The sequence below is a fragment of the Pipistrellus hanaki genome, assembly GCF_964339955.1.
Source record: "Pipistrellus hanaki genome assembly, chromosome: X".
Lineage (NCBI taxonomy): Eukaryota > Metazoa > Chordata > Mammalia > Chiroptera > Vespertilionidae > Pipistrellus > Pipistrellus hanaki.
Genome location: NC_140524.1, coordinates 71257492 through 71270722, shown reverse-complemented (window position 1 = coordinate 71270722; position 13231 = coordinate 71257492). Strand labels below are relative to the sequence as shown.

The window sequence follows — 13231 nt, the reverse complement described above, 5'->3', positions numbered from 1 at the left end:
TGTATATACTGTTGAGTAATCTAGTTTCCAATAATACATATACTATATCTATATAAAATTTCTATATAAAATATAAAGTAACTTTGATATTTTTATTCTCACCTAAGGATATGTTTATTGATTTGAGAGGGAGAGAAAAAAACATGTGAGAAACATCAATAAGTTGCCTCCTATTCACACCCCAACCAGGGATTGAACCCACAACCTAGTTATGTGCCCTGACCAGGAATCAAACCCACAACCTTTTGGTGTAGGGGACGATACTCCAACCGAGCAACCCAGCCAGGACTACACAGAATATATTTTTATATCAGCATATACAAATACACCTTACTTATTAATCTACCATTTTGATAGCTAACCTGTATTCCATTATATAGATGCACCATAATTTATTCAACCAATTTCCTATTGTTGGATATTCAGAATGCTCCCATGTTTTTGCAATTATGAACAATGTTGGATTTATACACACACACACACACACACACACACACACACACACACGTACCTTTGAAAACTTGTGTGGAGTATTCCCTGGAGGAAAAATTGCTTAGATAAAGGAATGAACACTTATACTCCTCTAAAAAGTTAGTACCAATTTATGTTTTCACCATCAGCATTTGAGTACTTGGGATCATCTTGAATTTTCTGTCTTTTATCCATACCCCCAACTTTCAACCATTTAGGAAGATACCAATTCTACTTCCTCAGAACCTTTTTTTTCCCCAATTGAACTGAGAGAGGAAGGGAAGGCGGAAGGGGAGGGGGAGGGAGAGGGAGAGGGAGAAGGGGAGGAGGAGGGGAAGAAAGAGGAAGAGGGAGAGGGAGAGGGAGAGGGAGAGGGAGAGGGAGAGGGAGAGGGAGAGGGACAAATAGACGATTGGTTGCCTCCCACAAACACCCAACCAGGGATTGAACCACTAACCTAGATTATGTGTCTTGAATGGAAATCACACCCACCACCTTTAAGTGTATGTGACGATGCTCCAAACAACTGAACCACACTGACCAAGGCCTTCCTTACTATCTCTAAAATATGTCACCATCTTTCCATTCTTAATGATACTTACCTTAGTTCAAGCCCTAAAGTGTTTTTAACCTGGATTGTTGGCAAAAGTTTCTTTGTTAGTCTCTAATCTCATTCCCCTTTAATCTTTTCTTCAAAGAGCTTCCAGTATGATCTTACTAAAATACCTTTTTCCTTTTACTTTTTAAATATGTATTTTTATTGATTTCAGAGAGGAAGGGAGAAGAGAGAGATAGAAGCATCAATGATGAGAATCACTCATCAGCTGCCTCCCACACACCCCACACTGGGAATGAGCCTGCAACCCAGGCACGTGCCCTGACCGAGAATCGAACCATTACCTCCTGGTTCATAGGTTGACACTCAACCAAAGCTACACTGCCAGGCCTTCTTTAACTTTTAAAGATTTAGTACGCATACTATCTATGCCTTTCATAATTTGCCCACATATCTTTAAAAACTCATTTCTTCCCACCAAAACTAGCTCCTACTCTGCAGCCTAGACAAACTCAACTACTTTTCACTTCCTTTTCCAAGGCATGCATCTACTTTTGCATTTGTTCTGCCTGTCTGGAAAGTCTTCCCTACTCTTCTCCACTTGATTATATGCTTAGGATAGTAGGTGATCAATAAAGATTACCTACTATAATCATCATTCTTTAAAAGTTAGCACAGAGGTCACCTCTTCTAGCCCAGCTGGGTGGCTCAGTTGGTGGGAGCATCATCCGTACACCAAAAAGGTTGTGGGTTCCATTTCCGGTCAGCACACATACCTAGGTTGAGGATTCCATCCCCAGTCAGGATGCATATAGGAGGCAACCGATTGATGTTGTTCTCGTTCTCTCTCTCTGTCTCTCAAATCAATGAACATATCCTCTGGTGAGGATTAGAAAAAAAGCCACCTCCTCTAGGAATAGTTTCCAGTTTTCCATACCAGTATAAAACTTGAAAAACATGCAAAAGATGAAAGTGAAGATTATCCCAACCTTTTATCTCAGAAATAACCACTATTATCATATTCATGTTTCCTTCCAAATTTTTATATATACATCTTTTTTAAAGCATAACTGAGATAAAATCAAGTTCTGTGTTCTACTTTTCTTACTCAATATTGTAAGCATTTTTGTCTTGTGTTTTTTATTTTATATTTTTATTTCAGAGAGAAAGGGGGAGAGAGAAACATCAATGATGAGAGAGAATCATTGATCAGCAGCCTCCTGCACGCCCCCCCAATGGGGATCAAGCCCACAACCTGGGTATGTGCCCTGACTAGGAAACGAACCATGACCTCCTGGTCCATAGGTTGATGCTCAACCACCAAGCCACAACAGCCAGGCCATTAGTTTATAGAGCTTTTAATCCTTATATAATAATCCATCACACAAATGGCACAATAACTAAACATTCCCTTTACATTAACCATTCAGGTTATTTCTCATTAATATAAATAACATTATCAGAAACATCATTGTCTTCATCTCTGACTAGGATAGATCATCATCCTATCACCATGTGCTAATAAGCACTCACATGCATCTTATTATTTAATGCTCAAAATAAGCCTCTCAGGAGGGCATTATTATTATTCCCATCATACATATGGGAAAGCAAAGGCTGAGTTACTTACCCTAAGACACAATGCTATAAAGCAGTGGGGCTAATATTCAAATTCAAGCCTACGGGACTATAACCATTTTTAAGTCTCTCAATGCTGCCAAAGAGCTTTCCAGAAATGTCTTACAATGTAATACTGCCAACAGCAATATGCAAGAACACCTGCCTCAGTAGCATTGAATATTCCATTTTCAAAAATTGAGCTCAGCCCGGATGGCATGGTTCATTAATTGAGTGTCAACCTATGAACCAGGAGGTCATAGTTTGATTTCTGGTCAGGGCATATGCCCAGGTTGAAGGCTTCATCTCCAGTGGAGGGCATGCAGAAAGTAGCCAATCAATGATTCTCTCTCATCATTGATATTTTTATTTCTCTCCCCTCTCCCTTCCTCTCTGAAATCCATTAAAATATTTTTTAAAAATTGAGCTCATCTAATAAGTGAAAAAAAGGTACCTCTGTTTCAATTAGCATCTTCTGGGTTTTTCTTACTGCCTAATATAAGCTCCTTATCTTAAGCCAGCTAGCCCCTGGCCAAGTAGCCTTTCTGAAGACTCCTGCTTACTTACATTTGTTATAATCATTATTGAACATCTTCGAGCCTACCAACACATCTATATTACCAGAATTATGGCTGATTAGGTTTAGGTGTTTTCAGGAGACAATAATGGATAACTGACATAAGGGCATTTCCTCTAATTTCCAAAGCAATAAGAAGATCTCAAGAGAGAAAGTACATTATTTTAACCCAACCAAGATGGAACAAAAATGGAAGATTCATCTTCTACCACTTCCCTTGAGGAAATATACAGGTAGTAGTTAAATACAGTTCACCAAACTTACCCTGTTCTTTCATTCCTCCATGATATTGAACATTCTGTTCTCTCTGCCTAGAATGCCCATTTTTTCATGTCTTTCTGGTTGTCCCTCCTTTCACCTACCCCTCCAACTCTCTGACCATTCAATCTGTCAAACTTACAGCCATACTACATGAGCTGCTAAATATTGCTACAGAAAAGCCCTACAATCATGTGGATTTTTAAAAAATATATATTTTATTGATTTTCCACAGAGAGGAAGGAAGAGGGATAGAGAGCTAGAAACGTCGATAAGAGAGAAACATCAACCAGCTGCCTCCTGCACACCCCCTGCAAGGGATGTGCCCACAACCAATGTACATGCCCTTGACCGGAATCGAACCTGGGACCTTTCAGTCCGCAGGCCGATGCTCTATCCACTGAGCCAAACCAGTTTTGGCAATAATGTGGATTTTTTTTAAAAATATATTTTACAGAGAGGAGGAGAGAGCAATAGAGAGCTAGAAACGTCGATGAGAGAGAAACATCGACCAGCTGCCTCTTGCACACCCCCTACCGGGGATGTGCCCGAAACCAACGTAAATGCCCTTGACCGGAATTGAACCTGGGACACTTCAGTCTGCAGACCGACACTCTACCACTGAGCCAAACCGGTTTCGGCAATCATGTGGATTTTTAATTGAGATCTCAGTATGCTAGTCAATTCTCTCAAATGCTCCCAGGTCCCTCTTCTATTTTGCTTAATGAGTTATATGGGATCATCATTTTGCTACTTAATTCCTACAATGTCCTCTCATTTAGGATAAAGTAAAAACTCTTTGTTAAGTGTGGAATATGACACACAGACCCTCTATGATTTAACTCCTATGTACCTCTCTACATCTAACCAGTCATTTACCAACATGCACACTTAAAACACCCCAATTGTTTTATAAACTTACAATGTAATTTCAAGCCTCTGTGCCTTGACAAATTACATTTCTCTCTAATTCCACTGATCCTTTAGAATTCAGCTTAAGAAAACTTCCAAAAAGATTCTTCTAATCTTACTCTGATTTAGATACCGTTTTTCTTTTTCTTTGGCACACTGAATGCATCTAGCATATTTAACCTGCTAACCGAGCGGGACCTATAAATACGTCAAGCATAAACACTATCGGGAACGGGTAGGACATATGAATACGTCCTTGAAATATATGTTGCGCCCTGAGAGGGACGGTATATATTTTTTGTATTCTTTTTTTTTTTAATATATTTTATTGATTTTCTTATAGAGAGGAAGGGAGAGAGATAGGGAGCTAGAAACATCGATGAGAGAGAAACATCGACCAGCTGCCTCCTGCACACCCCCCACCAGGGATGTGCCCGCAACCAATGTACATGCCCTTGGCCAGAATCGAACCTGGGACCTTTCAGTCCGCAGACCGACGCTCTACCGCTGAGCCAAACTGGCTTCGGCTGTAATCTTTATAATTGTTTGTAAAATTTATAATTTTTTAATTCGATGTTTCCATTTTTTTGTTGGTCTTTTCTATTTGTTTGTAATTTTGTATTTTACTTTGTGCTTTATATATAAACGAAAAAATATATATTTCATTTATTTTAATTAAGTATAAATTAAAAAAATAATATAAAATTATGTCCGCTGGGTGTGACGTACTTACACGTCCTAGTGAAAGAGTATGCTCCCGTTGTATGTTGCGTAATTAAAAAGGGAACTCCCCGGTTAACAGGTTAAGTTCCATAATTTTTCTTTTGTTTTGCCAACTAAACTATAACCAAATTGGGGGCAGGGACCATATCTAATGTGATTTTGTATTTGCAGCATCTACCAGTGCCAACACACATTAGATGCTCACTCAATATTTTCTTAACAAGTGAGTCATTGAAAACAGAAATTTATTGCCCAGCCGGAATGGCTGTGTCAACCTATGAACCAGAAGGTCACGAGTCAATTCCTGGTCAGGGCACATGCTCAAGTTTTGGGCTCAATCCCCAGTAGGAGGCATGGAGGAGGCACCAAATCGATTCTCTCTCATCATTGATGTTTCTATCTCTCTCCCTCTCCCTTCGTCTGTGAAATTAAAAAAAAAAAAAAGCCTGCCTTAACACTTAGGTGAAGGTACTGCTTCCTCTCCTCTAGTGCACTTGCTGCATTTTAATGCCTTTCCCTTCAATTGGATTGTGAATTACATGAGGACAGTGACTATCAATAGATTAAGTAGCAGCATAGAACCTGGTATATATTATTCAATCAGTTCATATACTGAGCTCACCATGATCTATGAGTCACACATTTCCCTAAGCTCCATCTAAGGGCCTGGGGCATAGGTGAGTTTTCACATCTCATGAAAAGCAGTGATGACTCAAAGTCCAAAGTAATATCCACTTGATTTTTATTCTCATCTCATTTTTCTGTACTTTGCAAAGTTTAAAAAAATAAATGTGCATTGCTTTTCCATCATTAAAAGTTATTAACAAACTTTACAGAACACATACACTAAAATATAAAAAAAACACATTATTTTAAAATAAATAAAAATGTGTGCCTGCTTAAAAAAAAAAAAAAGCAAAGTAAGCCTTGGCAGGTTTCTCAGTGGTTAGAGCATTGCCCGTGGACCAAAGAGTCTCGGGTTGGATTCCTGGTCAAGGGCACGTATCTCAGGTGTAGGTTTGATCCCCAGCCTAGGTCAGAGCCCAATGCAGGAAGCAACCAATCGATGTTTCTCTCTCTTTCATTCCCTCCCCTCCTCATCCCCTTCCACTCTCTCTAAAAATCAATGGAAAAAATATCCTCAAAGTGAGGATTAACAAAAAAATAAAAAATAAAATATAATAAGATACCTGACTGATTTTGCTATCACTGCTCAAGACTTCTTCATGCACTTAAATTTTAATAATGCTAACTAATTAATGTTAGATGGGACAAACTGATGGAGAGAGAAAAGCAAGGAGACATACCCACCATTGTACTTAACACTGTTAGCAAGGATAAGGTTGACATCATCTAGAAAGCTCTCTCGACTCTGATACTTGTGCTTGGAGATATTCTGTGATTAAAAGAATCAGGCACTTAGATATATATACAAAGTTATATGATTCCAAAAATACATATTAGAACAAATCACTCACCTTACGTATAGTCTCTAAATCCATTGGACTGACAATCACTTTATAATAATCTGGAACAAACTTCTTATTAACTGGGTGATGAAATGGCCAAGACTAGCAAAAAGAAAGCATGAGAAATTAAATAAAAACCATTCTTTATACTAGAGATTCTCAACCTTCATTGGGACACAGATATTCCTAAAACTGACCAAAACTAATGACCCTTTTCCCAGAAAAACACATAACCACACGAAATTCTGTATGTAATTTAAAGTGTTCATGTATTCCTTTAAGGGTTCCTATACTCTGAAAGAGTAAGAACCCCTGCTCCATACTCAAAATTCCTTATTCCTTAGAGTCATGGTAGGCAAACTGCAGCTCGCGAGCCACATGAGGCTCTTTGGCCCCTTCAGTGTGGCTCTCCCACAAAATACCATGGCCTGGGCGAGACTATTTTGAAGAAGCGGCGTTAGAAGAAGTTTAAGTTTAAAAAATTTGGCTCTCTTGCCGAAACCGGTTTGGCTCAGTGGATAGAGCGTCGGCCTGCGGACCGAAAGGTCCCGGGTTCGATTCCGGTCAAGGGCATGTACCTTGGTTGCGGGCACATCCCCAGTAGGGGGTGTGCAAGAGGCAGCTGATCGATGATTCTCTCTCATCAATGTTTCAAACTCTCTATCCCTCTCAATTCCTCTCTGTAAAAATTCAATAAAATATATTTAAAAAATAATAATAATAAAAAAAATTAAAAATTTGGCTCTCAAAGGAAATTTCAATCGTTGTACTGTCGATATTTGGCTCTGTTGACTAATGAGTTTGCCTACCACTGCCCTAGACACATCCAGAAGTATTATTGCATTACACATATACAACACAAAAGGAAACTTAGATCAGAATTCCTAGGCAGGATCCTTATAACAAAATGGTGCATTGAATTAACATAGTAGCTTTGTCATAAAGTTGCAAAAGACAAGAAATGAAACAAAAGACAACAAATACTGGATAATTAGCAATCTGTCATTTTTCAAGAAGCAACTATATTTTCAAAGCTTCTGTTGGCTGGCATATTAATTTCTATCCAGGGCTATTTGGGAACATTCAAGTACTGAATGTAAACAATAGAAAGAAACAACCTCATGTCCACAGATTCCTGGCCTCTTTGATTTCAAAGATAATGCACATATAGAGCAAAAAAGTCAGTTTTGATATTTATATACCAGTTTGAATGAACAAACACCACCCTCCACCAAACTCCCCAATATACATACACATATATACCCTATTATCCTTTCCTTTCCCCTATACTATCTTCACAATATTTAGCATTGAGACCACTTACATCAGGAACTGCCATCATTTTCTGGGTGACAATATTATCCAGAATAAAAGAAAATGCCACTTGGTCATCATCATCCAACAAGGGATTGATAGCTTTCTCTAAACGAGCCAATTTGTCTTCTTTCTGATATGAAACAAAGCAAAGGTTTCCGTGAGGTATGATCACCACAGAAAATTAAGGATAATTTAAAGTTCAGTTTTCCATTGCCGTTGTCACAAAAAGTCTAATTGTCGATTATTCAGTTTCAGGCAAAAAGTCAAGATAAATGACATTCCAGTAAAAGGATCAAACAGGATGTACCAACCACTCCTTTATGTATTTTGTATTCTACTCTATATTCACCAAAAATATACATCCCTGGGCATCAATACCTTAGCTTCCATAATAGAAACACCTTTATTAAGTTAGATTTTACCATCACACTGTTTTTGCTGTAAAGTTATTGTTGAAAACACTGAACATATTACTGTTGATTAATGACTTCTGTGTAAGGAAACCTAAATCAAATTCATTTCATACTTTACGGGGAAAAAGTTTATGTACCAATTGTTCCACATCCTTACCAACCCTTAGTATTATCGATCTTTTTTTAAAGTCTTTTAAAAATTTTAGCCTTTCTAATGGGTATGTAGTGGTATCTAACCATGGTTTAAATTTGCACTTCCCCAATAATCAATCAAGTTCAGAATCTTTTCAAGTTCACTGGCCATTTGATTATCCTTTTATGAAATATCTACTTCAGTATTATCATTATCATTATATCATCAATGTGTTTTTGTAAACGTAAGGTGCCATATTCTTTTTAGGTAAGAAGATGGAATATAGATAGATTACCTTTTAAAAATTAAAATTCCTCCCTGCCAAAACACAGCCTCTTAACTCCAGATGACTTCCTAGAAAATCACTTTCCTTGGCCTTTTCCAAAGAGACATGTGGGTTATAGATTTTAATCCTAGCTCTACTATTTAAAAGTCATGATGCCCAGGACAAGTCATTTTCTTCAATGGACCTCCGTTTTTCCATCTACAAAAGGAATTGGATTATAATTTCTAAGGTCCCTTCCAGACTCTAACATATTAAAGGTCTGCTACTCCTACATTTCTTTACTTTCTTCCATTGCATTCCCTAATTCCTCAACCCTGCTACCCACCACCTTCTAATTCCATTACTTTCTCTCATTTTACATGTCTTACCTCTTTGAGTTTTTCATCACAGAGATCCAGCATGGATTGAGAGATCTGGGTCAATGAGTGCTTTGGCCCTAAAATATAGAGCAAGAAGAAATGGAACTGTTAAAAAAGGGAGGCAAGCCCAGCCAGTGTACCTCAGTGGTTGAGCCTCAACCTATGAACCAGAAAACCAGAAGGTCAAGGTTGGATTTCCGGGCAGGACATGTGCCCAGGGTTGCAGGCTCGACTCCCAGTAGGGGTCATGCAGCAGACAGCCGATCAATGATTCTCTCTTCACTGATGTTTCTATCTCTCTCTACCTATCCCTTCTCTGAAATAAATAAAAATATATTCTTTTAAACGGGAGGCAAGAGCTGCCAACACTTTTCCACATTTACTTGAGCACCAAATATGTGCCAGGCATCAGACTAGCTGCTGGGTTACACACATAAACCAGTCTTACCTTCATTTTTAGTGCCTAAAAAATAGTAAATACACAACAAATGAACAAACTTAATTTTAACTCTCTTCCTTATTTGTGTATATCCACACATAGTAGTACAACTGTTGATACTGCTGTCTTTAATACCTTGAAAATGATACCATGGATGGAGAACAACAATTATGTTTAAGGGTGGCTGAGGAGATCAATTAAGGATTTAAAATCTTTCCATACTTAGCATATAGAATTTGCCTCTTAATTTTTATTTGCAGAACTCAGTTTGTGATGTCCTCCCAACATATGGCTAATCCAAAGCCTTTCTCATAAAAGAATATCTCACCTCAGAATATTACTTTAGTTTCCCTGATATCTGTAACAAGAGCTTCAGAAACCATATCCTACTCTCCCTGTTTATGGCTACCCTAATTTAAGCTCACCAGGATAGTTAAAATATTTTCATCTAGATTAATAATTTTGACTACTTCCTTTCCGTACTTCTTATCTTTCCCTGTCTATTCTTTCGTGTAAGTACCCCCAAAGCCTAAAAAACTTCAGCTCTTTTCTCAACCACTAATTCATTTAGCATTCATTCATTTATTCATCAACAAATGTTTAATGACATGTTCAGTAAGAATGGGAAAATAAGACACCATTGCCCCATGTTCACAAATGAGAAAACTGAGTATGAGCAGTTAAAATGATTTATCTAAGGTGACTCAATTTGTAGGATTCAGAGCCATGACTCATATGCTACCTGTACTCTTTTTTCATTTCTTTAGCTTCCATTGCCCTAGGAGCAGTATCAGTGAAGAAACTGCTTTGGCATATGTCTGAGATTTTGCTGCCTGTGGATTCCTCTATTATTTTTATGGTTTCCCATCTTAATGTTTTAAGTCCTTTATCCATTTGGAGTTTATTTTTGTGTATGGTATAAATTGGTGGTCTAATTTCATTTTTTTGCATGTATCTGTCCAATTTTCCAAACTCCATTTATTGAAGAGATTGTTTTGACTCCATTTTATATTCATGCCTCCTTTGTCGAATATTAATTGAGTATAGTGGCTTGGGTCAATTTCTGGGTTCTCTGTTCTGTTCCATTGGTCTATATGTCTGTTTTTGTGCCAGTACCAGGTTGTTTTCAGAACAGTAGCTTTGTAATACAGCTTGATATCTGGTATTTAAACCCCACCTACTTTGCTCCTTTCTCAGGATTGCTGTGGCTATTTGGGGTCTTTTTTTATTCCAGATGAATTTTTGGAGAGTTCGTTCTAGGCCTGCGAAATATGCCATTGGTATTTTAATGGGGAGAGCACTTAATCTATAGACATTTAATGATGCTGATTCTACCAATCCATGAACACGGTATGTTCTTCCATCTGTTTATGTCTCCTCTCTTTTTACAGTGTTCTGTAGTTTTCCACACATAGATCTTTTACCTCGTTAAATTTATTCCTAGGTATCTTAATTTTTTTGGTGCGATGGTAAATGGGATTGCTTTTTTAGTCTCTCTTTCTGTAAGTTCATTATTGGTGTATAGAAATGCCATAGATTTATAGGCGTTAATTTTGTATCCTGCTACATTGCCGATTTCATTCATTAAGTCTAGTAATGTTTTTTTAATATATATTTTTTAAATATATTTTTATTGATTTTTTTACAGAGAGGAAGGGAGAGAGATAGAGAGCTAGAAACGTCGATGAGAGAGAAACATCGACCAGCTGCCTCTTGCACACCCCCTACCGGGGATGTGCCCGCAACCAACGTACATGCCCTTGACCGGAATCGAACCTGGGACCCCTCAGTCCGCAGACCGACGCTCTACCACTGAGCCAAACCGGCTTCGGCCAAGTCTAGTAATTTTTTGATGGAGTAAATTTTTAGGGTTTTCTATGTATAGTATCATGTCATCTGCTAATAAGGACATTTTTACTTCTTTTCCAATTTGGATACCTTTTATTTTTTCTTGTCTGATTGCAATGGCTAATACTTCCCGTACTATGTTGAACAGGAGTGGTGAGAGTGGGCATCCCTGTCTTGTTACTATTCTTAGGGGAAATGGTTTTAGTTTTTGCCCACTGAGTATGATGTTGGCTGTGGGTTTGTCATATATGGTTTTTATTATGTTGAGGTATGATCCTTCTATTCCCACCTTGCTGAGAGTTTTTATCAAGAAAGGCCAAATGCTTTATCAAGATTTTATCAAATGCTTTTTCTGCATCAATTGATATGACTATGTGATTTTTATCTCTCAATTTGTTTATGTGATGCATCACGTTTATTAATTTGCAGATATTGTACCATCCTTGCATCCCTGGGATAAACCCTACTTGGTCATGGTGTATGATCTTTCTGATGTGCTGCTGGAGCCGATTTGCTAGAATTTTTTTGAGGATTTTGGCATCTATGTTCATGAGGAATATTGGCCTGTAGTTCTCTTTCATTGTGTTTTTTTTTTTTATCTGGTTTGGATATTAGGGTAATGCTGGCTTCATAGAATGAGGCTGGAAGTGTTCCTTCCTATTGAATTTTTTGGACTAGTATGAGGAGCATAAATTTTAGTGCTACCTTTACTCTAAACCCTTATACTAATCTGTGCTCAAGGACACAATGGTAACTAAAAAAGTTTATTGTTTACATGCACAAGCTGTATTGTTTCCCCCCCTTTAAAGACTCAGAAAGATTTCTTCCTCCTTGCCTTTCCAGCTTTTAAGCAAAGTGGATATATAACATCTCCGGTAATAGATTTGTAGACCAAATCAAAGGTTCACACAGAGCAAATATGTCAACACGCACATACTCTGCACAGGTTTCATCCACATTGAATGCTTCTCCCTTCTTTTTACCTAGGCCCACTTCTTAAACTCCTAGTACTCCCCGTGTAATAGTTTCATTTCAACAGATACAGACTCCAAATTCCCCAGAGGATACATTAAAAGTGGTAATAAAAAGAAGCAATATAAAGTTGATCCTTGAACAATGCAGAGGTTAAGGGCACTGACTACTCACACAATAGGAAATCCATTTATAATTTAAGTTGTTTCTCTGTATATTCAGAATTCCACTACCAGTTGACCATTGAACAATGTGGGTTTGAACTGTCAAGGCCAATTTAAAAATCAGATATAACCCTGGCTGGTTTGACTCAGTGGATAGAGTGTTGGCCTGTGGACTGAAGGGTCCCAGGTTAAATTCTGGTCCGGGGCACATGCCTGGTTTTCGGGCTCGGTACAATGTGCAGTAGGCAGCCAATCAATGATTCCCTCTCTTCATTGATGTTTGTATCTTTCTCTCCCTCTCCCTTCCTCACTGAAATCAATAAAAAATATATTTTTTAAAATCATATATAAATGAACCCACACAATTGAAACCCAGATTATTCAAGGGTGAACTATATATTAAATGACTAAAATGTGTACCATTGGATTTTCAAAATTACAAAATGCACTAATACAATTTAGTCCTATACTGTCTGAACTTATGAGGATCTGAAAGGTGACTTCTTCAATCAAAGAATAGATGGTTCTTACCATTGTAGGTTGCACTATTTTTCACAATGAGTTCCAAATGCTCTCTGAACTCTTCCCGAGATGGGTAGAGGCGTTTACGCACATTTTCACGGAGTGTCTGTAAGTCCATTGGTCGAGTAATAATTTTGTAGTAGTCCTTTACAACCTTTCCATTGACTGGAGTGTGGAAAGGGTATGTCTGTGCAA

At 37.9% G+C, this 13231-nt stretch overlaps 1 protein-coding gene across 5 annotated transcripts in view; it reads right to left on the bottom strand.

Moving 5' to 3' along the window:
* The window catches only part of TAF1 (TATA-box binding protein associated factor 1), a 106536-nt gene that overhangs the window by 55511 nt on the left and 37794 nt on the right, over window positions 1–13231 (bottom strand). For all 5 annotated transcript variants that reach the window (XM_084869407.1, XM_084869405.1, XM_084869403.1 and 2 more), the window contains 5 exons: window positions 13046–13223; window positions 9101–9168; window positions 7908–8030; window positions 6593–6685; window positions 6426–6510 (listed from right to left, as the gene is read on the bottom strand). In XM_084869407.1, the coding sequence (XP_084725533.1) occupies window positions 6426–6510; window positions 6593–6685; window positions 7908–8030; window positions 9101–9168; window positions 13046–13223 (547 nt within the window). The remainder of the gene's footprint in view (window positions 1–6425; window positions 6511–6592; window positions 6686–7907; window positions 8031–9100; window positions 9169–13045; window positions 13224–13231) is intronic.